Here is a 25,867-nt window from a genome sequence, read left to right on the forward strand (position 1 = left end):
TGAATGAATGAACATATGACACAGGAAGGAAGTTATCCAAATACAGTTTCTTCTTCTGTAAAATGAGTATAATAAAATGTCTACCTTCAGATAATATTTAAACCTATAAAGAGCCTACTCTGCGCCAGGATTTTCATATACTTACCCCTTTAATCCTCACGACAGCTCTCTGGGGTAGATGCTGTTATTATCATCCCCATTTTCTAGGTGAGGAAACTGAGGCACAGAGAGGTCAGGAGGTGACCTGCTCTCCTTTATCCGGTTAGATCTGAACCCAGGCAGCACCTGTCTCCAGCAGCCTCAGTTAAACTCAGGGAGTTAAAATCAACTCTTTTCGGGGAGGGTTGGGGAGGGCTCGCGGAGGTGATGACATCTGGTGCTGCTACAGCTCCCGTGCCCCAAGACCTCGGAGCCCAGTGGGCAAGGCTAATAACTGATAAGCACTGTGATCAGGGATCGCTCAGGACCGAGGCTGTCCCCCAAGTCTGAGAAGTCTTCCTAGAACCGAGATACCCCGGCTGAGGAAGACGGCCGCACCTGATGATGTGGCCGGAGAGGTTTGAAGAGAAGTGAACCAACGGTGCTCGTGACCACTTCTCCCCGCGGCCACAACACTTCTGACCTCACTCGGGAGCTCAGCCTAGACCCTTGGGGCTCACAGGCAAACCTTGCTTCCCATCGTCCTGTTCTCCTTCCCAGGGCTTGGGTTAGTTGTGGTCGTATGATCAATTCTGGCCAATGAAAAGCGAGCAGGGGCTGCTGGGTGAAAGAATCTCTGGCTGTTCTTTCACTCCCCCTCGTGATGCCTGATGTGACGCCTGGACAGCCATCTTGTGGCCACCACCTTGTCAAGGCTGCCGTCCTGTGGCCCTGAGGGAAGCTGGCTTGAGAACGAAGTTTTTGCACTAAGTGGGCCGAGTGGAAATATGGGACAGATCAGGGTCCTCAGTGCTTTTGCTGAGCTGCTGAATTAACCAGCCCCAGAGCTGCCCCACCCTGGGATTTAGGGCTCGTTTTCCTTTTTTGAAGCTCTTTGTTCAATATGTGTTCCTTGCACCCAAGATCATCCTGAAAAACACAGCAAGGATATGTAACAAAAAGCAGAGAGAGGAAAGGAGTCTTGTCCAGGTACTTGCGTTTCAAAATAAGAAGGAAAGAGCTGCATTGCCAGCCAAGAGCTTTGGGAGAGGATGCTCTGAGTAGACGCAAGGTCCCCTCTACCCAGACACCCAAGATGCCCCGGGGGGAGGCAGGCAGAGGGGAGGAAAGGAGTGTCAGTGTTGGGGTTCCTGGTGAACATGGATCCGGGCCCCTCCTTCCCAGCTGAGCCTGGCAAGGGCTCCAGGGAAGACCCCCAGCAGGTCTGGGGCATCTGAGACTCAGAGGGGCCGTTCCTCTCTTCCCAGGCAGAACCCCGGGGAGGTGGCTGAGACCCCAGGGAAGAAATGGCAAGATAGTGCATTCCGGCAGATAGGGCTGGGCTCGGACGGCCCTCTGAGGGATACAGAATGTGTGAGATAAGCGTGCGTGCAGAGAGGATCCGGATGTCCCAAGAGGAATGAGGACCCAGGAGGCTCTGCAGGAATGGGCGTAGTTCAGCAGGTATGTAGGCGGAACCGGGAGCCTGGAGCAGAGGGGACATTGACACACTCAGCAGATGTCCTTTGGACATGCACTGCCAGGTGACCCCTCCCGCTGCCGGGATGTGGCGCTCAGATGCAGCCCCCCAGGAAATGTGGTACGAGAAGAAGCCCAGCTGGCCAAAATCGCATTTCTTCAACTTCAGCAGCATGGAAATTAAGCTTAGTCATGGAGAAATAAAGCAAGTTCTATTCTGCGTACATCTGAGTTTGCGGCATCAACTCATTCCCCGCAGTGGTGAAGAGCAGTCAGCAAGATGTAGGTCAGCCACCAGCGACCCCACCACCACCAACACTGCTGCTTCCCTGCAGAGGGTCCCCGGTTTCCTCCATGTGCCTGCACCCCAATTACTACTTCCTCCTGTCCACGCCACCACCTGCAGGCAACCTCACACCTCATCCGGACCCTGAGCTGCAACCCCAAGGCTTGCTGCTGGCCACCCAGCCTCCCGTCTTCCTGGGTTTGCAGACCAGCTGCTCCCAGCCACGCTGGCTTAGCTCTGTGCCCTCCTGACTCATGTCGTAGAAATCCCTCCTTCCTTTCTGGCTCCTGCGGCCACCCGCTGGCCCCAGCTCTCCCCAGCTCGGCCCCACCCATGATGTTCTTGACGTCTGTTTCTGATCTCGTTGAGTTTCTGCCCGTGTTTTTCCCTTCCTCCAGATGTACACGTGGCAGCATGTAGCTACTGGGACAGGCCTGCAGAGCTGGCCGGAGGGGAGGGAACAGGAGAGTCGCAGGATTTTATCCCCTGGCCCAGGATTCCTGGTTCTTGCTTCCCGCTGCTTCTCTCTCCCTATGCTCAGTAAAAGTCATTCATCCCACAAATGCTCTCCGCTCTTCAAGGACCCACATGCCAGCTACTGCTAATACACCAACACCATTACAGTCGGTCCTCACTCAGGACAAGAAAGGGATGGTCCCCGGGGTGGGCAGGCGGCCACACGGGCATTTCGCTAGCTCGCTGGGGTCACCAGGACCACACGTTGCAGATCCCCGGGGGATGTTGTCCCCACAGACCTGGCAGCGGGCTGAGGGGGGCCTCCAGTTTCCCAGGGCCCTTGCCGAAGGACCTCCACCAAGAACTTACCTGTTGGGAGAGTCTCCATAACAAAGATCTAGTGGCTCTGACCCCCCCACTGACGATACGCCTCCAAGTCAGGAACTGGGATCCCATGGGAACGACTGGCCCAGACAGACCAGGGGCCGCCTCTGAAGAACGGATGGAGAAGTGTTTGTAGCAGATCCAACTAGACAACGGAGGGCTGCCAGTTTTGGAGACCTGAACTAATGTGGCCTGGAACTAATGAGGCCTTTGGCCTCAGCTTGCAAAGGGCAAGCTTCAGTCCTCCTGCAAGTGCTTGGCAAGCAGCGTCAAAAGCTCTTCTGCCTCAGTAATCAGCACATCAAGTCCTCATGCTGTCCATGACCAAAGGCTCCTGCCTGGCGCTGGAGGTGACCTTTACCACCAGTGTCGGAGCAGGGGTGCTGGGGAGGCCGATGACACTTCAGCAGATCCTGGGCCCAAAGTGGGCGGTGGGATGGCTCCCCTGAGTAGCCTCTGACCTGTCAGGGCCTCTTGCGTGAGAGCTGCGAGGGCTTCAGGTGTGGTGGGAAACCTCCTTCGGGGGCCAGATGGGCTCCAAGGAAACTAAGACTTACGTCTTCCCCTGCCAGGGTGGCTGCAGGCTCAGGTGGATCCTGGGGCAGTGATGGTGGATTTGTCTTTATAGCATCCTCTTCCACGTGGTACCCAGAGAGCCGTCAAACACAGGCACGCAGGCAGGGCAGATGCCCCATCAAGCCAGTAAGAGGAGTCGCCACCGATTGCGTTCGGTGTGTGAGTAGCTACTATGCTAGCTCGGAAGTCAGAACCCACCAAGGCTGCCCGTTGTAGGACGTGGAGCATTTTCCCACCAGAGCATATACAGCTGTTCGCTGGCAAATATTACACACAAAACGTGAGACAGGAGCCCCAGGTAGGATCTGTGGTTCGTTCAGCACGTCCAGGTGCCTCACTAGAACATAAACTCCGTGGGTGTTCCCCATGGGGAGGTGATGGCTTGTGCCTGCAGTTGCAGCCTCCAAGCCTAGCAGCATACCCAGCACACAGTAGGTGCTCAGTAGCTGTGGTTCAAAGGATGAACGCAGGGACTTCCCTGGTGGTGCCGTGGTTAAGAACCTGTCTGCCAAGGCAGGGGACATGGGTTCGAGCCCTGGTCCAGGAAGATCCCACATGCCGCGGAGCGACTAAGCCCGTGCGCCACAGCTACTAAGCCTGCGCCCTAGAGCCCGCGAGCCACAACTACTGAGCCCGCGTGTCACATCTACTGAAGCCCATGCGCCTAGACCCCATGCTCCGCAACAAGAGAAGCCCATGCACCGCAACGAAGAGTAGCCCCCGCTCACCGCAACTAGAGAAAGCTGGCACACAGCAACGAAGACCCAACGCAGCCAAAAATTAATTAATTTTTTTTTTAAAAAAGGAGGAATGCAGTGCTCACCAGGCAACCTCTCTTCTAATCCTTATGGCCACACCATGAGATAGGTGATCCCCATTCCCATTTTACAGACAAGGAGACTGAGGCTCCGAGGTGTGAGGACTTTCCCAGGGCCACAGCCAGGGCACGGCACAGTAGACCCTGAGCTGGTTCCACTGCCTCCAAGGCACAGCAGCTGAGTGAGTGACCGAGGCCGGCTGGTTCTTTTGTGGGTGGCGAGCACGTGGAATGGAGCCCTGGGCTGCCTTGGTCCCTCTGGGATCCTGAACCTGGGCCCAGCAGAACAGGATGGGCTGCCCTCCCAAGGTGGGCAAAGGAAACCGAGCAGAAAGAGCCAGGCTGAATTGCCAAGAAGACGCACAACTTTTAATCATGCTGGACAAGCAGGGCAGGGGTGAAGTCGGGCTGGGGGTGGTTGTACAGGACCAGCCTTCACGGCATCGGGTCAGGCCCTGCTGCCATCCCCCAGCCATGCAGCCATGGCTCCCCTGGCTACGAGTAAGCACCAGAGACCACCACCGGGGCCACCTCTGCCCCGGAGTCCGTATAAGCACCAACGGGCGGAGGCCGTCTCCCTCTGGGGAGAGATTCGGGCCACCTGGGGTTGCAGGAGGGGAAGGCTGGGGGCCACCAGGCTGTCCCACCCTGGGAGACGGGGAAGGGACAGAAGTCCTGATGTCCCTCACTTGGCCTCAGCCTCGCCCAGCGCCTCCCTTGGCATCATGGCTCAGAGGAGGGTCCCCCCAATTGACCTGGAACGTTGCTCGCTTTGGTTCCCCAGACCTGCTGAGGGGTCCAAAGCCCGGTGCCCTCTGTCCTGGCTCACTGCCCGGCAGCATTTGTAAAGGCAGCAGCGGGCCAGAGGCGGCTCTGCTGGGCAGGAGCTGCCCACCCGGGGCCTCAACACCTGGAGAGCCGGAGGCACTGGGCTGGCGAGAGACACCAAGGAGGTCAGAGCACCTGGGGACAGACGACAGTGTCTGACAGTGGCTGGGAGCCTGGGAGAACTGAGGCCCAGGCACCTTTGGCAAAATGGGCTGAGCACGGCCCTGACAGCCGCCCAGCAGCGGGGCAGGGAGGGCGTGTGCTGAGGAGGGTAGGAGTCCTCACAGGCTTCCACCCCAGCCGTGTGGGGAGCTATGGGTCTGGGCCCCCTTACCCCAAAATGGCCCCTAACCCCTGGGTCCTCTCCTCACAGCACCTTTCCCCTGACCAAGGCCCCCCTGGGTTTGCTTTAATGATGGGCATTGGGAAAAAAAGAAAGGAACAGGCAGAGGATACTCCCCACCTGGGGTACCCTATCCTGCCAGCCTTGGGGAGTGGTGGGTAATGGGGGGCCACAGTGACTGAATGCCCAGAACACAGACTTGTGTGATCAGAGACCCATGTGTTCCTCTGGGTCTGGTTTCAGAATCTGTGTCTCCCCACCCTGGCTGGACTGGGTGCTCACCGAGAGCAGGGCCTGTGTCTGGTTCACCTCAGCCTTCCCAGAGCCTGGCACAGAGCGGGCGCTCAGTGAGTGTTTGATGACTGAATAAATGAACTGCGGCTGCACAAGTCGGGGCAGAGACAGGAGCTCAGAGAGAAGGGAGAAGGTGCAAGAGACAAGAGGAGGGGGTGTCCTAGAAGGGTGAGAGAATTTAAGGATGTTGGGAAGATTCTAGAATGTTTGGAAGATTCCAGAATGTTGTGAAAATTATAGGACCTGGTTACTCAAGTGGGGTCCATAGACCAGCATCACCCAGGAACGTCCTAGAAATGCAAAATCCTGGGCCCACGCCACACCTGCTGGATCAGAACCAACATTTTCACACAATCCCTGGGTGATACAGATGCACATTCAAGTTTGAAAAGTGCTGGTCTAAAAGGTTGGGAAAGTTCTAGAAGATTGAGCTTAGGAGGTTTCTGAAAATGTCCAAGAGAGGAGAGAGGCAGGAACAGACTGGGAGGGGTGATGGAGGGAAGGAAAGAGGAGGAAGGCTGCCCAGAATGCCAGGTCCCAGGGCCAACTTTACAGACAGGCAAACTGAGGCCCCGCAGGGCACAGACCTGCCCGTGGCCACCCCAGGCCAGAGCTGCCCCATGGGAGGCACTAATCGTCCTCAGGCTTGATGAGGTGGCCGCTGAAGGTGATGTAGGTGTCGATGTCGTCGCTGTAGACGGCGTTCTCACGCTCACGCTTGAAGAGCCGCGCCCAAACACGGTCGCCGGGTGCCAGGGCCAGCATCACACTCTGGCTCTGCATGATGCTGCGGTCGCTGGGCTGCGCGTACAGGATGACGGCTGCCTCGTCGTTGTGCACGACGTGCACGTAGGTCTCCTTGAAGTTCCAGCTGTGCACGTTGAGGCTGAAGAAGTAGAGGCCGCGCAGGGGGGCGACGAAGTGGCCGGCAGCCAGGTTGAAGTGCCCGTCCGGGTTCACGAAGACCGTGTCGAAGAGCAGCGGCTGGAAACCCTCGCTGCTGTGCAGGGCCGTCTTGCGGCCCACCGAGAAGGCTGAGAAGCGCATCTGGCACGGGCCGCCAGGGCTGCCTGCTTGCCCCTTGGCGCCCTTGATGCCCTGGGGGCCGCGCTCCCCCCGGGGGCCCTCCCTGCCCAGCTTCCCGGGCGAGCCCAGCAGGCCTCGGTCCCCTTTGTCACCTGAGGAGACAAAGAGGAGAAAAGTCAGGGCAGGCACCCACGCCTGCACCCAGGGGGCTCCTAAGCATTTGCAGAAGGCTCGCCCCTGCCCAGAGACGGCAGGTCGGAGGAGAGCCAGCACCTACAGAGCACCTACTGCATGCCAGGCATCGCCACCCCGAGGCCCCTCTAAAGGAGACACCACGCCCACCTCCACTCGCAGAGAGGTGACGGGACTCTCCCGGTGGTACAGCTTGGGAGCAGGACCCCAGCTGTGGTCTGTCTCCACGCCAGCCTGCTCCCTCCTCAGCAGTGAGGGTCTGACTGTGATCTCTGCCAGACCAGGCCTGGACCGCAGGTGTCACTGCACCCAGCGGGACTTCAGGGGGATGTGGGCGTGGCATTTCTGCCCCAGAGAAGGGATCACCCAGAAGGAAGTGTCCAGAGTCGGAGCCAGGAGGCCCTTGGTGGGCGTTACCGCCCCTCTGCACGACCTGGGGCCTTCATGTTGGTGTCTTGGGATTTTTTGTCTGTATCTTGAAGAGGATCGTGCTTGCCTCACGGGGATGTTCCTGAGCCCTCTGGGAAAGCGCTGGGTGAACTCTGCAGATACGAGGCGGGACGACTCATCCAGCACTGCCCAGCCCACCTCCCCCTGCCCTGGGCTCCGGCAGCATCTCCCCTGGTTTCCAGGCAGGCACGCCTCTGGCCAGCCCTTGGTCCAGGCCGACTTCGAACGCAAGAAAAGCAGGTGACCACCTACTTTTTATATTTTTACCACCTACTTCTTGAGGGACCAGATTCCAAATATTTCTCTGCTGCTTGTCACAGAGCCTGCAATCACACCCTCAGCTACATCCCTCTGAATGAACTAGACAGCCCTGTGTTGTCCCGGGGTCCCCTATGACCATGGCAATGCTGCTGGGAAGAGGGGAAGAAGGGGCAGAAAAGAGGACACAGGTCCTTGGAGGAGAAGCCTGGAGAGAAGCAGGGAGGAGGGAGTCCATGGCTCTGTGGAGGTCTTCCTCACTGGCCTCGTTGGTGAACTGCCTACCTCATCACGTGCCCTGCACTTTCCAGTTTGCAGAGCACTTGCTTCGCCCCAGGCCCAAGGGAGGGTGTGAAGGGTAATTATAAGAGCGGGTTACCTTCTCCTTTTTACAAATGAGGCAGTAAGCCCAGGGAGGGAGAGACAAGCCTGCCCCACACAGCAAGGGAGCTGAAGAGCTGGGGCTGGGACCCAGGACTCCTGACAGCAGCCAGACGCCTTCTGCCCAGCAGGCAGCTAGCCTGTCCCAGGAGAGGTGACATGGGGTTTTAAGGAGGATAGTGAAGGGGGAGTTCAGTCAGTATCCAAGCACCTCGTCAACCTCACACAGAGGGCTCTGCTGGCCTTGGGGAAGCGTGATGTGTGAGGTGGTGGGCCAAGTAGGGAGAGGACAAGAGGGGTCCTCAACCACAAAATCTGAAGGCCCGAGGGTCTCAGGTGCCAGCTGACCCTCTGGAGTCCTCAGCGACAAATCTTAGCTCTGCCCCTAACAGCTGCGTGACCCCAGGAAAGCTTCTCCCCTCTCGGAGGCTCTGTTTCCCCATCTGCAAAGTGGGAGGAAAGACAACATACCGAACTTGCGGGGTTGTCGTGAGCAAAGACAGAGGTTAAGGATGTCAAGGTCTGGCCCCAGGACCAGCCATTCACAGCCCCCAACAGCAGAAGTAGCTTCCTTGAGATTTGGTTCTAGAGGACAGGCAGCCAGCTCTCACCTGGGCGGCCCTAGTGGCCCCCACGGCTCTCCCTGATTCTACCCTTGTCTATTCTCCACAGAAATTAGAGTGATCCGTTTGAAACCTAAGCTGGGCCAGGTCCCTCCTCTGCTCAAACCCTCCCCCACTGCCCATCTCACTCAGAGGAGGAGCCCACGTCTGATCTGTTTTGTCTCCAACCTAGCTCCTCCCCTTGCCCCCTGTTCCTTCAACACATGAGGTCCGCTCTGGCCCCAGGGCCTTTGCACCTGCTGTGCACTCTGCCTGGAATGCTCTTCCCCAGATATCCACATGGCTTCTCCCCACCTTCTCAGTGAGACCTACACTGACACCCCCATTTAATATGCACACTGCCCTCCACAGCTGCACTCCAGACACCCCTTACCCTGCTCCACCTCGTCACTTCCATAGCATTTATCACCATCCATTTCATTGACTTGGGTGATATGTTTACTGCTCACTGTCTGCCTCCCTCGCTAGAACAGAAGCTCCACAGCGGTGGCATCTCTGTCTGATGTGTACACGCTCCATCCCAGAATTCAGAATGGTCCTGGTATGCAGCAGGTACTTAATAAATGTGTGAATGAAAGAAAAGGTCTGCGACAGTTTTCTGTCCTGGTTTCTTCTGCTCCTTCCACCTCACCTCCCTGAGCCCAGGAAGAGATCCCCATGCCCTCCCTGTCCCCGACCGGGCCAGTCCAGCCAGCCCAAGCCACGTGTGGGTCCTCACCCTTCAGGATGGTGATGTTAATGTAGGGCCTGACCTCAGGCAGCATGTACGGGAGGGCAGACGGAGAGGCCAAGGACGTATGTGCAGCATCAGCAAGGACCAGGGGGTCCTCAGAGTCACAGCACCGTCGACAGAGCCCAGGGGAACTAGAGGCCACGGCTTCCCCAGAGGTGGGCTCCTCGGTGGGGATTCCAAACACAGAGAGAGGGGGCACGAGCACTGCCCAGAGGAGGCCCAGGGCAGCTATCCCCATGGCGACCTGGAGCAGGGAAGGAGGGACAGAAACATATTACCTTGACATCTACACTCTGTTGATGCCCAGCGTGGACGCCACCACCCACAGCACGTGCACTCCTGACATAACTCGGGGAGGGGGCATTAGTGCCCCCATTTAACAGATGAGAAGACAGAGGCCTACACAGGGAAGCAGGTTCTCAAGGTCACAAAGAGGTTCACAAAAGCAGGTTCTCAAGGTCACAAAGAGACTTGTGGTAGTGCGGGGCCTGGAGGTTGAGTCTCCTGGCACCCAGTCCCTGGGCATCTCTGGCACACATGGGCCCACGAAGGAGGACCCGCTCTGAAGACGAGGGTCCTGGGAGGCCTTTGCTGGGGTGGGTGAGGAAGATGCCCTGCTGCCCATGTGTCACAGCCAACGAGACTGTAAAATGCTTTTCCCACCCTCCCAGCCTCCCTCTGGCTTGTTTTCTTGCCCCAGACTCCACCGTCACTGGAGGGCAAAGGTAGAAGAAGGTGCCCCTCAGGACGGACAAATTAGAAACAAACAAACAAAAGAAGTCCCTGCAGAAATGCACGCGGAGGGTGTGTAGCTGGTCTCAGCCCACCTCCTCTCTCAGCATGTTTGCGCAGTCAACAACCTACCAACTCCACCTCACACAAGAAGCCCTGCAGGGAAAGGAGCGGGAGAGAGTAAATTCATTGGAAGGTGGTTGTGTCAATCATCGTAGACCTGCCAATCAGCTGCCAAGGTGGTAAATTGGAACTAAGGGGCGGGACCCAGGAGGTCTGGAAAATTCAAAAGGAACAGGGAAGCCCAACGGTTTGTGAGAATCTGTCTTTGGCCTTGGCCAAGAAGGGATCCAGAGTTCACGGAGAGGGGCAGAAAGCTGCCTGGACAGCAGTGACTGGAGACGAGCTGGGGCTGGGTGGGCAGGAAGCCAAGCAAAGAGCCTTTGAGGTGGTGGCAGTCTTTGGGGGCTGGCACTGAGTTATCTCAGGATCAGAAACACTTTTGAAACCAGACTGGTTTTTACACTTCTGGTGTTCTTTGTTTATTTCCTTTGTGTTCTCCTTTAACATTTAGTACAATTTAAAAATATTTTTCTGTGGTTAATATGTGTAGAGAAACTAAAATTATTATTTTTTTTAAATGCCATTCTAACCTAACCTGAACACTGAGGTAGGAGTTGGGTTTTAAAGGGGCAGGAGCCCTCCCCCGCAACAACCCCCTCCCCGCTCCCTGGGGGCTGGCTAGCAGCAGGAGAAGAGAGGGGTGGGCAGGCAGTCTCCAGGGCCATCACCCCTCTCCTGAAGGTGACCATTCCCAAGCCTCCCCCACCTCTCCGGCCCCCGTTCTGCTTTCCTGGTTCTGCTCAATAAGGCACGTCAAATCTTCAGAGATCAACGTCCCTTCTGTCCGAGATTATGACCCTTACCTTTTATTTGTAAATTACACAACCCAGTGGTTTTGAGAAGAGCAAAATCCCCTCTTTTTCTTCCCATAGATGTGACCTCATGGGAAAAGATGAGGCTTTGGAGTCAGACTTGAGATCCCAGAATAGTTTACAAGCTGTGTGACCTAGGGCTAGTGGCTTAACGTCTCTGGGCTTCTTGCGCCTTGACATTTACAAGGAGGAGACAACACCACCTTCCTTCCCAGGTTATTTGGGAGGATTTAAATGTAGGGAAATTGCCTGACTTGTAAAAGACTCGTAATCAAATGATTGTCCCTTTCTCTGCTGCCCAGCACGACCTCTCCCCGGGGCCTGCATGGGATAGCAAGAGCAGGACTGTTCCCAGAGGATTAAAACTGTTTGGGGACATTTCTGTTGGCCTAGCCAGCTGAGAGTCAAAAAATCTGTGACACAGAACTGTGACCTGGTGGGGTTGGGGGGTGGGGAGGGGGGATGCAGGAAGCAGGGAGCAGGAAGCAAAGCAGCCTTTAACAAAAGTAATAATAACCACAGCCATGGTCACTGACTGTCCCTGGAGGAAGGTGTCACACAGGGATCAAATGAGTGAGGGACCACGCCATTGGGGGTGATTTGGGGGCCCCTGCTGCCTCCATGAGGGCGCTGGGGCCTCTTTGGAGTGGGGGAAGGGCCAGGCCCTGCTGAGCTGAGTTGGTGCCTGTCCAGGCAGCGGTGGGCACAAGACAGGAGCATCGGAGGGCAGCCCTTCACCGGGGCTAAAGTCTCAGTCAAAGGAGGGAGTGGGGAAGGGAGACCCTAGAGGGGCTGGCCGGGGTCAGAAGGAGAGAGCAGGGCCCCGAGATGTGAGATGTGTCCGGGAAGAGAGGAGAAAGGAGAGGAATTCCAGGCTCTGACCCCAACCCCCTCTGCCCTGCTGGAGGAAGTTGCAGGACCTCCCATCACTCACCCAGTGTCCTGCAGCCTCAAACAGCAGCTCACAGACCCCGGGCCTCTGGGCCGCCTCTGGTTCCTTGGTCCATGTTTGCAATTATAACTTGTTGCTGGCCCAGAACCCCAGGCCCTGCGGGCTGGCCAAGGAGGGAGGGAGAAAGGGATGGAGGCAGAGCAGAGGGAGGGAGGGAGGGCGGAGGGGGCGGGCTGAGCTGGCTTCCCGCTTCCCCTGCTCCCTGCTCCCTCCCCTCCAGCCTCTGAGATAAAGGGAGCTGAGGATTTCCTTGTCTTAACTCTCTGGTGGTCCTAGAGGGTCTTGTTTCATTCAGAGACCCCGTAAAGCTCCAGCAGGAAGGGGTCTGAGGCCCCTGATGGGAACTCGAGGCTGGGAAGGGGGAAGGGCAGGGAGCCCCAGAAGTTGCTCAGGAAGGGAAGGCAGTGCTGGAATCGCCATGCCGGGGGCTCCAGCCTAGGCTGAAGAGCTCGTTAGCTCTGAGTCACTGAGGCAGGCGGCACGGAGGGGGCACGGGCACCAGCCCAGTAGCCTCAGGTTCAAATCCTGGCACTGGCACCCACTGGCCAATCCCTTCCCCTCTCAGACCCTAGCTGTCTGTAGAACTCCAGTCCCCAGCCCCATCCGAGATCAGGTAAGAGTATCAGGTAAGGGTGGCAGGCGGGTCAACAGCCCCGCCTCCAATGGACACCAAAGTCCTCCTCCTCTGCCTGGAAATGCTGCCATGATTATCCATCTTCCTGGTCTTCTACAGCCAATCCGCCCGTGGAAATGACCCCCAAGAAGGTCACAGGAGGGCAGCCTGTACAGAATGCCCCTGGGCCTCTGCTTCCTTCTGGTTAGGCTGCAGGAGGCTTTGCAAAGGCTGCAGTCCTGGTTCCCTGGGCTCAGAGACCCCTGTGCAAAGATTCTCTCAAACATCCCTCGCCCTCTAGCCCCCTCTCATGCTACATTTGTTGAGTACTTACTGCCTGGGCCAGGCTTCACCTTTGCAGGGGTTTTTGGGAGCCAAGGGTATTTACATCCATTTTCTTACTCTTCTTGGGAAAGGGAGCTAGTGGTGGGAGCTGATGTGACTTTCACAGGGTCACACAGTTAGTGAAGAGGAACCACAACCCTACAGGATGGAAGTGCTCCCCGTCCTACCGGAGCTCCCACGATGGCACAGCTGGGCACGGCTGCGGGCAAAGGTTGCAATTCAGGGCCTGCCCCCTGGGCAGACAGAGGTGGTGACATTGTCGCTCTCAGGAGGCACAGGAACGCAGCGACCTAGGGGGACTTACTGAAATCTGGGGCTTGGGGCACTAAGCCCCAGGCCCCACTCACAGCTGGGCAAAGTGTGGAGGATAGAACAGCCCTGGCTGTGTGTCCCTGACCATCTCCCATCTCTGAGCTTCTGTTTTTTTATTACTTTGGGGGATAAACACACAGCAGAATATCCAGGCCTAGAAGGACCCTTAGAGATGATCTAATCCAATTCCTGAATCTGTCCAGCAGGGACACTGTGACCAGGGAGGGCAGGGAATCTTTGGCTCAAGGTCGGACAGCAGACTGGAGTCCAAGTTGGGATGAGGGCCAGACTCCCCCAGCTTCTAGTTTTGTGCTGCTTCCCACTCCCAACCCACTTGGAGTACCCCACCCTCACCCCAGGCCTACTTAGGGGTTCAAGGGGCCCCAAAGGAAAGCAGATGGAAGGCCTAAGAACACTGGGAAAACTGTCAGGTCCACACTGGCTGTGCCCGCTACGTGGCCCTGCCCCAGGCAGCATTCCCAGGGCACAGAGCCAGGGCTGCAGAGGGAGGGAGGCGAGGGAGCCCCCTCCCCACCCTCGCCTCACTGCTGCCTCCAGCGGGAAAAGGGCTGACTCAGCAGCACGGGGGCAGGACACAGCTCCTGGCTGCCTCATAGAGATGTGACTTAGGAAGCCTAGCATCGGAGGAAAAAGCGAAGAGAAGGGAAGACGGATGGGGGATGTGGAGAAGCAGGGTGGGGACACAGAAGTTGTTTGGTCCAGGGCCCATTGTGTGCTCCCTGCCACGCTCAACAGCCCCTCTGCAGAGAAGGAGCCTCATCTCACTCGACAGGTGAGGTCTGGAAAAGCACATGATTCTCATCAGGTTCTAGGACCAGCTCCTTTGACTCCCAGCCAATGTCAATGCCCCAGAAAAGGGTCCCTAATCCCCCTTGGTCCAAGGCAGCTGGCTGGGAGCAGGGCAGACAAGAGAGTAGGACTCAGGAATATTATACACTACTCTAACATTGTTCCTCCCTCTCTCTTTCACCATGTCGCAAATTACCCCATTTGTGCATCAGCCCTTGGTCTCCCAGCCACTCTGAGGATCTCCCCAGCAGGCCAGCCAGGCAGTGTGGAGACAGAGCCCCAGCCCTGGGGCAGACAAAACTGGGTTCCGTCTCAGCTCCACCTCCTTCTAGCTTCGTGTCCTTGGGCATGTCTCCCTACCTCTGAGCCTTGGTGACCCGAGGCCAGAGGAACATGAGGAGGCCAAGACCATCTGAGCAACCTGGTGGGATAACCAGTGGGGTACTCTACACCGGCCACCAGGCACTGCTTCTCCCGGGTTAAACCCTGAACATGGTGAGGGCATGAGCCCATTCTCCTCATGCACACAGATGAGGCACACACTCCCCAACTCTCAGAACCAAGCTCCTAGCCACATCCACCTTCCAGCCCAAGGTTGGGGAGAAGATATAAAAACAGTGACATTTAGTCAGTGCTTACAAAGCACCAAGAACCCTTCACGCATTTTTAAAAAATAAAATGTGTGCCTGTCATAAAGTGAGACAGAACCCAAAACATGATTCCCGGAGTCAGCTGTGCAAGTCGGGTTTGGCTAATGATCTAAATCATTAGCCAAATCTAATGATTAATGATCTAATCTAGGACGGTAATAAAGAAACTAAACAAAGGAAACCGTGAGCGCCACCTAGTGGGGAGAGGCTATGCGCCTGGCACCCACCCCATTCCACCACGGGTTTGCGATGCTCCCCACCCGTCCCCTTCTTAGAGAGCTAAGGAGGGGAGAAGGGGAAAGATGAAGGGCCCACTAAGACGTGCTAGGGGCTGGCTGGGGCGCCCGTTCCCTCACCTCTTCCTCCAAACCCCACTTCCTGCAAAGTGGGCAGAGGGTCCAATGGGACCCTCGCTCTCCAAAGCAGCTCGCTCACTCGGCTTCCTGGCTCTGCATATCCCTCCTTCGACTAGCTGGGTCATCCCGGGTGAACTTCGCTCTCCGGACTCAGTTTCTGCGTCCTGGGCGTTTCAGCAACCCATGTCTGTTCCTACGGGTGTTAATCCGAGATGGGCGAGTTTAATCCCATTTTACAGAAGGGGAAAGAGAATCCCCAAGGGGCCCAGAGAAGGAACGAGCCAGCCCGATCCCAGTCCTCCTGGACCCTGACGAGGACCCTGTTGCTACAGAGTGGGAAACTGAGGCTCAGGGAGACAGGTGAAGCAACTGGCTCCCTCCCCACGGCTGACTAGTGGCAGAGCCGGATGATGGGGTCGCCAAGGCACGCGGGAGGCCAGCGCCATCCTCCCCGCTTCTCTCCGCAGAATTAAGGGGAGTGACTCCCACCCCCAAGCCGGGGAAGCCCCTCCATGCCCACCCGCTTCGGGCTCAAACCCTGGCAAAAGACTGCCGCCAGCTGCAGCCACTCTTGGCACCACCTAGGGCTCAGCCAGACCAGACCCCCGCCACGGGGAAACCCGCCGGCTTGTGGACGGAGGGAGCGGCTCTGCTCCGGCCACCGCGCCTCTATCCGGGAAGCAGACAGCGAGACGAGAGTAAAGAGCCGCTGCGGCGCCGGGGAGGGGCCTTTGCGTGTCCAGCTCCCCGCGGAGTCGAACAGAACCTAGCAAAGCCGAACTTGGCCGAGCAGAGCCGAGTCCGGCCGAGCCCAGCGTGTCCGTCCGATTATCGCCGGGTCTGACCGAGTGGATCCGACTGGTGCCGAATAGAGCCGAGTCCGGCTGACCGGAGCGGCTGAGGGCGCCAAGCGGAGAGGGGAAGGTTACGCGGCGCCCCCTGCCGGACACAGAGCACAATGCTGGCGTCGGCCGGAGCCAACCCGCCGCCTCCCGGTCCTGCGACAGTCCTGTGAGATGGGGCTACGGAGCCCATTTTACGGATGAGGAAACTGAGGCTCCAAGAGGTTTTGAGGCTGGCCCAAAGGCACGCAGAGCTAAGAAGTGGTGGCTGTGAGGCTCGAAATGGATTGTGTGGCCGTGAGCTCACCTGCCACGCCACCCATGTCAATGGGCGTTGTGTGTTTGCTTTGTTCTCCCCATAATCGCTGCCATTTATCATGGTCAGCAAGGAGGAAGGACCCACCCTGTCTGATGAGCGGGCTGAAGGCCCGCGCCAAGCACAGAGACAACCCCTCCTCTTACAGATGGTGAAACCAAGCAGGCTCCAGGCACACTGACCAAGTGCAGCAAGGCCGGCAGTTCCTGTGTGCAAATATTGCCATATTTCCTGTCATTAACGCAGAGAGCGGGACCGAGAGGCCCCGTACTCCTGCAGGCCTCATTTTCCCTTCCTGTTAACAAGATGGCCAGAGGCCAGGAGATCCTGGCTGTGTACAGGCTGTGTCCCTAGGCTGTGTGAGCCAGGACCTGGGGTGTCTGGGACCCTGGAGGAGGCCAAGTGTGGCCCCGGGCACTTTCTTTGAGCCTGTGAAAAAGTGAAGACTGGCTTTGCTCTCCGTGCACACGTATGTGCATGAGTGTGTCACTGACATTCACTCCTGGGTACACACCACCTTAGCCTGCCAGGCAGGCCTATGCCGAGGCTGCAGGGCTCGCTAGAGGGTGGTCGCAACGAGTGAGTGGTGTCAGAGGAAGCCAACGGTCAGACTGCACTAGCGGGAGCAGCCGCCCCTGCTGGCCAGGGACTCCTGGGGTTGGTCCAGCTCGGTGTCGATCATCCCTTCTCTGCTTTCCTCCTGGACGTTCTCCATTCCAGGCAGAGCCGAGGCCACACGTCGGAAGAGCTGCTTCACGTTGTAGCCGGTCTTGGCACCGGTCTCGATGAACGTGGCGCTCAGTTCTTTGGCATGCTGCTCGCCCTCCCGGAGGGTCGCCTCCCTCTTGTCATCCAGGTCAGTCTTGTTGCCCACCAGCAGGATGATGACGTCACTGCCCCTGTCTGTCCTGACATCATCGATCTGCTGGTCTGGGCTGCCCTTCATGCCTGTTGAGTCTTGCCCAAGGACATCATCTGTTACCGCCGGTGGCCGCCAAGGAGCTGGCACCATTGGCCTCAGAGCTCTTTCCACCCCCAGCATCACTCCTGCCACCCTGGCCCTCAATTTCACAGTTTCTAAAAGCTACAGACACTGGACTGGGGACTAGGAAAACGTGGTTCTTGGTCCTGCCTCTGGTGCTGTGACCCTGGGCAAATCACATGACCATCCCAGGCCTCACTATCTTCAGCTGTAAAATGGGTAGCAGAGCTGTTCTTAGTACCCTGAACATCTCGCATGCTGCCTCCTGGTGCACAAACTCCAGTTCCCTCTTGATGCTTGGCTGGGCAATAACCCTTCCGGGGAGACGTCCTCCCCAACCCATGGCTGGATTCTTGCTTCTGTTAAAGCACTTCTTATGTTTATTTAACACACAGCACCTACGATGCACTGTTCTAAGCTGTTTATAAATCTCTGTTCATTTAATCTTCCTAACAGGAGACATCGACTCTCATCTTCCTCTCAAAGAGGAGGAAACGGAGGCACAGGAAGGTTAATTAACTGGCTCTAGGTCAAACAGCTAGTGAATGGATGAGCCGGGATTCAAAACCAGACAGTTCCAGGTTCCGGGGGCTTAAGAACCCCCTCTTTATCTCTTATGTTCAGTACCACTTCCTTCACCCCTGAAGCCAGGCCTTGTAATTCTCCGTCTTCAGCTTTTTGCGCTGGCGGCTGTTCCGTAAACACTTGTTGAAGGAAAGAATGAATGAATTAGTCCAAGGTCCTCCGGAGACCCAGGAGAGGAGGGACTGTTGGCTCCGTTTTGCGGGTGGGAATTGTATTAGTTTGCTGCCAGAACAACGTACCCCAAACTAGGTGGTTTAAACAACAGGAATGTATTTTCTCATCGTTCTGCAGGCTAGAAGTCCAAGATCAAGGTGTCAGGCAGGGTTGCTTCCTTCCGAGGACTGTGAGGAAGGACCTCTTCCAGGCCTCTCTCCCGGCTTCTGGTGGTTTGCAGGCAATCTTTGGCATTAACTTGTGGAAACGTCACTCCAGCATTTTCCCCATGCTCGTGTCTGTGTCCTAATCTTCCCTTTTCTTAAAAACACCAGTCATATTGGAATAGGACCCCACCTGACTCCAGGGTGACATCATCTTAGCTTCTTATAACTGCAAGGACCCTATTTCCAAATAAGGTCACCTCCGGAGGTACTAGAGGTTAGAACCTCATATGAATTTGAGGGAGGAGCGGTACCCAATTCAATGCACAACTGGAATTAAACCTCCTAGGCGGTCCTGTCTCACACAGCTTCTGTCCCTGAATTGGGCCTTACCTCTGCTTTTCTTCCTTTCATTCACTGCCTTCCTTCAACCCCAGGGCCTTAGCACATACAGTCTCCCTGCCGGGCACACTCAGGTTCACCCTCTGCTCTCAGTGCCGCCCCCAACACGGACCCCTCCCCCCAGCTGTGATCCCCCAGAGCACAGGGCACTGCCGTCCCTACTGGATGGTGGTCCATTTACTTGTGCAGTTGCTTGTGAGTGCCACAAGGCCCGGGAGCCGTGTCTGTCTCCCCAGCCCGGTGTCAGGGCCTTGCACACAGTGAGTGCTCAGAAAAGTCTTTATTAACTTAATGAACTTTGCCCAGAGAGGTCAGTGAATGGCCAAGGCTGTGCGGTAGGTTCATGGCAGAGTGGGCCTAGGTCCCAGGCCTCCTGACTTTGGGTCTCATGACATTTGGGGGATGTGTCTGCCCCATGGCCTTCCAGTAGAGTCACCAAGAGTCTCACCAGGGCCTGCCAGTGACAGGGGAGCACCCCGAGGTTTTGGCAGGACCGTGGCCTTGCACAACTCCAGGGAAAGCGCCTCACATTACAGCCTGGGGTTCTTGCTGCCTTTAGAGTGTTTTCTTCTGTGTCTGGAGTCCTGTGGCACCCAGGCTGTCACCTCCCCATGGGACTGTGGCCTCCGTCTCCCCCACCCCTTGGAGGTGAGGAGGGCCTGAAGCCCTGGGGCCTTGGCCTCCCCTATCCCAGGGCCTACAGGCTCCTGACTCCTTTCTGCTGGTGCTCAGGCTGACATATGAAGTCCTGGTCCAGAGCCTGGTGGCCATGGGCTGTTGCCAGGCAACAGCCTCTGAGAGACAAGTTCAAGGTAAGGTCTTGGGTCTGAGCAACTTGGATGTCTGGAGAGACGGAATCAGGCAGAGAGGGTCATCGCCACCCCTTCCTGCCGGCTCGAGCTCACAGCCCCAGAGCCTGCCCTCAGCCCACAGCCCCTGCAGTTCCCATAACCCACAGATCCCAGCCCCAAACCCCCATATAACTCCTTCCATTCCCCTGATCCCCCCCCCATTTATTAAGGGTCACCACATTGCACAGATCCAAAGGAGGCTAGAGTGACACTGTGAAAATTCCCCCCTGGAATTGAGAAATGGAATTTCCCCCATTCAGTCATTTATTCCAAATAGTCATATGAGGGGCCCACAGCACTGCCAGGCCCTGGGAACACAGATGCATCAGGCACTGTCCCTGCCTGGAGGGACAAAGCTATTGGGACACCACACACACACACACACACACGCACACACACACAAACGCACACACACACACACGCACACACACACACACACACACGCACAAGAGCGTGCACAGGTAGTGACATATGGTGAGATGGGGAAGCTGGAGGGCTGTGGGATCCAGAGAGGGGACCCTGGCCCAGGCCCACTCCCTACACAACCTGGGCTGCAAGCAGGTCCTCTGCTCCCACCCCGTGCACACCTGCCACACACACAGCAGGCCCTCAGTGTTACACCCCAATACACATTCACTCGTGGATATGATGCACTCCGTTTACACACCCCTCCCCCATCCCATTATTGTTGCTGCCTGGCTCTTCTCTCCCTGCCATTGATAGTCAGTCCCTGACCCAACTCCTACCCCACTGGTCAGGCCAACTGTCCATCACAGTGTCCCACCTTCTCTCTAGCTGGAAAGATGGGCACGTGACCCACATCTGGCCAATCATGGCATTCTAGCACCTTGTCTTTGGTGATTGGCCCAAGGGGCCATCCTGTGACTCAGTTAGAACCAGTCAGCTCTCTTGCATGAGATCTGATATTTGGACACAGGAAGAGAGTATATCTACTGCCTTTGGATCAAGATCTGTAAGGGTGCAGGCCGAGGCTTGTCAGGGACGTCTTCCGTCCCTCCTGGAGGACCAGGATTCTGGGAGGCTATACACAAAGAGGCCTGGGCACGCAGAGCTGAGAGACAGGAGAGAAGGAGCACCCCGATAGAGACGGATGCCTGTACCCACCCCCACCCAGGCACACCCGTCTAAAAACACAGCGCCCGCCAGAGGAATTGGCCCAGGCCAGTTGTCATGTGTCACTGACTTTATTGACAAGAGTTAGAGTCAGAATTTCCCTAAGGGGCCTCCCAGCCACCCTTGTAGAACAGGCTCACTTGTCCCAGGAATCAGGAAAGTAGGGTTGGCCAGGAAAACAGGAAATGCTGGAATGCCAGGGGCCCTCTTTCCTCAGACCCCCAGATCCGCCTCAGGGGACACCAGACTGAGGACTGGGCCTCCAACCTCCACACAAGCTCTAGTTTTGTAAACTTCTTTCCCCCTGATGGGGCCTCAGTCTCCCCCAAGCCCTACCTCCCTGATCCTTGGTCTCTGACCCCCAGCTTCCCTTCCTCATGTCCTGTAGCGCCCTCAGCCCCAAGGGCTGGAGACAGAGAAGCCACTTGGTGAAGGAGAAGGGGTTGAAGGCCACGCCTGGCGGGGGCTGCCTCCACTCTGTAACCTGTTAAGTCCCAGCCCCAGCCATCGCAGTGTGCACGGCAGTTTACCCCAAACGACTCCTTTTCTTCCCAAATCCCAGGAGGCAGGCAAGCTGGGACAAGCACTTCCACTTTATGATGGGAAACTGAGGCCCAGAGAGGTCAAGGCTACACAGGATCTGAAGGTGAGTTGAAGATCTAGGCTTCCCAACTTGTGGTTCCCATGCTTTCCCTGAGGACCCCCTACCCTCTGCGGAGTGGAGTGTTGGGAGATTTAACTGGAGGTTCCACCGTCCCCGGGACCAGTCTCGCTGTGGCTCTAAGGGGTCATCTCTGGGAGGGCGTCCAGGCCAGCCCCAGGCCCAGCCTTGGACAGTGGCCTCTCCCTGTGGCCTCTCTCCAGCCTCCTCTAGTCTTGTCTTCCTTAGGCCTTTCCGACGTGCTGCCCCGGGGCATGTAGAGGACCCGGTGGCCTGCTCCCCAGCCTGCAGCGCTGCCCCACTCCTCCCAACCTCTCCGGGGAGCCAGGTCTTGCTTCTCAGCTCTGCCCCCAGGCTTCCACCAAGGCCTAACCCTTCTTACCAGCACTGCAGGCCCTCAAGGGGGCTGAGCCTGTACCTTTCAGAGCATTTGCTTTTCCACCCTGATGGCATCCTTTCCTTGAGTTTCATCAGGCCAGGCACTGGCAACCATGTTTCGTTGATGCTGCAACTGAGCTCAGCCCAGAGGGGCCAAGGTCGGCCCCAAGATCATGGAGCAGATCTGTCCTCCACCTCCTCCTCCTTTGCCTTTCCCTTCCCCCTTCCTCTCCCTCCTCTTCTTCTTCCTTCTCCTCCCAGCTCTGTTTAGACACTCCGCCTTTCTGTTCCAGTCTGCCTGGGCCAGGTCCCTGCTTTAGTCGCCGAGTGGGGAGAAGCAGGGAGGATTTCTCCTATGAGGAGGTTCCTGAGCCCTCAAAGACCCTGAGACCCCCTCCAGCCACAGGACACAAAGTGAGCTGCTTTGAGGATTGATTAGCTGCCCCCAACAGGGCCTGAGCTAGCCTTTGGGTGGCCTAAGCTTTTGCAATATGGGGTCCCTCTTTAAGAAAAGGGGTACAAAATTACAAGTATGAAATTAGACTCAGGGCCTCAGAAGGGCCCGAGCAGTCAGGGACCCTGAAGCTCGACTCAATTAGCTTCCTGGAAAATCACGTCTTCCCCTCTTGTCTGGGAATACAGGAGTCCTGGCATTGACTGTCTGGGCCAAGGGGGCCTGGAGGTTATTGGGTTGTTTAGCAGGTGAGGCCTGAGGCCCAGAGAGGAGAAGAGCTGGCCCACAGCCTTGCAGCAAGACGGGGAGAGCTGATGGGGGCCTGGGCAATCTCACACCCCTTCTCCCTACCACTCCCTGTGCAGTACCACTCCCTGTGAATGTGGGCCCCCACTCCCTCTTTTGTGAACCTGACTCTGAGCCCGGGAAATCCAGGCCTTGGTTTATCCCTCTGAGGGCCAAGATTGAGGATGCTCTGTTTCGGAAGGGGAAAGCCAGTCGGTACCTATCCCCTTAACCTGACCCTACCCAGCCCGGCAGAGATGCCCCTCCAGACTTATCTGATAGAGCTCGTCCAGGCCGTATCTCCCATCCCTGAGTCACAGAGGAGAACACAAGGCCCAGAGAGGGGAAGTGACCTATCTGAGGTCACACAGCAAGTCTCGGCAGCAATGGCATCAGAGCGCAGGCTTCTGAACTTCCCATCATGGACCCCTGGCACCTCAGGTGGCATGCCCTAGGCGTACCCACAGTCTTTGCCCTGTCCTTGGGCTACCCTGGCCCTCCGCAGGCCCTTACAGATAGCTGATGTGCAGGGTGCCTGACTTCTCCGCAGCTGAGGGCTCTTGGGGTAGGAACTGACGCTCCTTTCTGGTGGGGCCGCTGGGAGGCTGCTCCTGTCCGCTGGGACCCGGCTGCGTGATGCGGTTGACCCCACCATTCATCTCCTTCGGCCCTTCATGCTCCCCTGCTCCCTCCTGCCCAGCCTCCCCACCTCCATCCTCTCCTTCATCCTCTTCTTCCTCTGTCTTCTCTGGAGGCCCCAGGGGAGGCTCCTGGTTGCGCACACGGCGGGAGGGCCGCAGCAGGACCCTGCGGAAGCCCTGCTTGAAGCGGTAGGAGAGGAAGCCGTAAAGGATGGGGTTGGCACAGCTGTTGGCGTAGGGCAGCGCCACCACCAGGAAGTAGAGGCCGAAGAAGGCGGGTTCCTCGGGCAGCGGGCACACCACGTTGATGATGTTGAGCACATAAAAGGGCATCCAGCAGAGGACAAAGAGTGCCACCACGGCCACCACCATGCGCGTGACCCTGCGCTCAGAATGCCGCCGCCGCTGGCACGAGGGTGCCCACACCCGCCGCCCAGCTGAGCGCACCTTGACCACGATGAGCAGGTAGCAGAGGCAAATGACCAGCAGCGGCCCAAAGAAGCCCAGTGCGGCCGTGTAGATGATGAAGCCGGCCCGCCAGGCCGCTGCCGGCTCGGGCCACTGCATGTGGCAGGTGCTCATGCCACGGGGCACACCCGAGAACACCACCACGGGCAGCACTACCACGGCTGAGGCCACCCAGACGGCCGCACTGACTGTGCGGGCCACGGGCGCCGTGCGCCAGCGGGCCGAGCGGGTGGGATGCGCTACCGCCAAGTAGCGGTCCACGCTCATGACGGTGAGACAGAAGATGCTGGTGAACTGGTTGATGCCGTCCACGGCCATGACCAGGCGGCACATGAGGGCCCCGAAGGGCCAGTAGGACAGGGCGTTCTGGGCGGCCAGGAAGGGCAGCCCCAGCATGAAAAGCTCATCAGCCAGCGCCAGGTTGAGGATGTAGATGTTGGTGACCGACGGGCTGGCCGTCTGTCGCAGGACCACGTAGATGACCAGTGAGTTGCCCAGCAGGCCCACGACGCACACCACCAGGTAGACCAGTGGGATCAGAATGCCACTGACAGCCAGCCCTACTGCACTCTGCGCTGTGGACGCGTTTCCGAGGATGGCATCCGGGGGCCAAGCGGAAGAGGCGTTCCAGGGTTCCGAGGGCGTGGGCAACGGTGAAGGATAGCCAGGGGTGTCCATGGCCAAGAGAGGATGGTCAGCAGTCAGCTACTAGCCTGGAGGAGGGAGGACACAGTTTGGTCATGGCAGGGCACGGCTTTGTCTCTTCAGCCCCTCCCCCACCACACTGAACTTGGAGACTTCCTGGGCACCTGGCCAGAGTTTGACGTGTCACGGCTCATTCACTCTGCCCAGGCCAGCAAGGGAGGCGGGCAAGGTATCCCCACTTCTCACATGAGGAAACTGAGTCTCAAAGAGGTGAAGTGACCACGCTGTACCACATAGCGGGGGTGTGGCATGGGACTCCGGCTCGCCTGGCCCCAAAAAGCAGGACCAGCACTGACCTGGACACCAGTGACCCTTCACTTGCGCACAGGGCAAGTGCTCCGCAAATGTTCAGCAAGGGGATCATTCGATAAGCTGATGACAACATAAGCCCTTTCCTCCATACCAGCATTTTCCAAACGTTTTTGACACCAGTGCGTTTTACATTGCAACCCGACGTCATATTGTTCCATAAAACAAAATCTGCCCTTTCTATGTGTGATTAGCCTGCTGGCAGAGCCCCAAGAGGATCACCCGCTGTGATAGACTGAATGTGTCCTCCCCCACGCCAAACTGATATGTTAAAATCCTAACCCCCAGTGTGATGGTATTAGATGGGAGGGCCTTTGGGGGGGGTGATTCGGTCGCGAGGGTAGAGCCCTCATGAATGGGATTAGTGCCCTTCTAACCCCAGAGAGCTCCCATGTCCCTTCTGCCATGCAAGGAAACAGCAAGAAAACAGCCACTATGAACCGGGAAGCAGGTCCTCACCAGACACCGAATCTGCCGGCACACTGATCTCGGACTTCCCAGCCTCCAGAATGATGAGGAATGAATTTCTGTTGTTTATAAACCACCCAGTCTATGGTATTCTGTTACAACAATATAGACAGACTAAGACACCCCCCAAACAGGTCTCAGCTCTCATGCTAGAAAAACACTGCTGCATATCACAGGTCCTTAACCTTGAACCCAAGTCTCTTGATGAACTTCAGAGGATCCATAAACCCCCCAAACTCTGGTGAAAGTTAATACATTCTTGTTTTTTCTGGGCAGAGCCCAGCGCTTTCATCAGATTCCTCAGATTCTGAATGGAGTTAAGAACCACAGGCTCAGAGGTGTCCCTTCCCCTGGAAATCAAAGCCCTTGAGGACTCTCTCAGCCCTGCTCGTCCCACTGCACTGCAACAAAAGCCCTGCTGTGAACAGGGCTGTGAAGGATGATTGGCTGTGAACCTGGGGGGGTGGGCGGCTGGGGCCCCTTCTGCCCCAAAGGCTGACCGATGGTGGAGAAATTCACAACACGCTGGGCGTAAGGACAAGAACAGCCAGCTCCCCCCTGCGCTGGTGGGGGAGGCTCCCCCGAGAAGAGGACACTTCAAGTGGGTCTTGAAACGTGAGTAAGAGCTTGCCCAGCGGCACAGTGGGAACAAGCGTCCCCGTTCCCTCTGAGAGCACCTTCTTACTACACTTCTTGTGTGTTATAAGGAGCTGAGACTCCTCCTGGCTACGCTGCTAGACTTGACTCTCAAGCGTGGAGATGCTAGGACTCGGCTCTGGTCCTTTCCCTCGTCCCTTTCATATAAGCGCAAGTTCTGCATCAGCGTTTGAGGCATCGAATGAATCAGAGGAACCCCGGTGGACAAATCTTAACGCAAAGGGAGGATGAACTGCTGACAGTGGGAATTCGGGCCCTGCTGGGAGAGACCTCCTGCCCCAGGATTGGCTAACCTCCCTCAGCAGGACTTTCCGGCTCTCCGGAGACCCAGTTAGAGGCCAGGACTGAAAGCTGGAGCCTCTCTGCGACGGGACCTCCTCCCCTCCTTCCAAATGACCACCCCCTTCCCCAGTCCCTTGACTGCTGGCTGCCCTGACTCTCCC

At 57.2% G+C, this 25,867-nt stretch overlaps 2 protein-coding genes across 2 annotated transcripts; both read right to left on the bottom strand.

Moving 5' to 3' along the window:
• Positions 1-6,231: 6,231 nt before the first annotated feature.
• On the bottom strand, positions 6,232-9,502 carry C1QTNF6 (C1q and TNF related 6; the record flags this gene model as incomplete). The annotated part of the gene is made up of 2 exons (XM_082666268.1): positions 6,232-6,779; positions 9,250-9,502. The coding sequence occupies 2 exons, from the start codon at positions 9,500-9,502 to the stop codon at positions 6,232-6,234; spliced, it is 801 nt and encodes a 266-aa protein (XP_082522394.1).
• Positions 9,503-22,685: 13,183 nt separating this feature from the next.
• On the bottom strand, positions 22,686-23,963 carry SSTR3 (somatostatin receptor 3; the record flags this gene model as incomplete). Its single annotated transcript, XM_082666498.1, has 1 exon — positions 22,686-23,963. The coding sequence occupies one exon, from the start codon at positions 23,961-23,963 to the stop codon at positions 22,686-22,688; it is 1,278 nt and encodes a 425-aa protein (XP_082522624.1).
• Positions 23,964-25,867: the final 1,904 nt, after the last annotated feature.

This window comes from Grampus griseus (assembly GCF_964374135.1).
Source record: "Grampus griseus genome assembly, chromosome: 11".
In the NCBI taxonomy this organism is placed as follows: domain Eukaryota; kingdom Metazoa; phylum Chordata; class Mammalia; order Artiodactyla; family Delphinidae; genus Grampus; species Grampus griseus.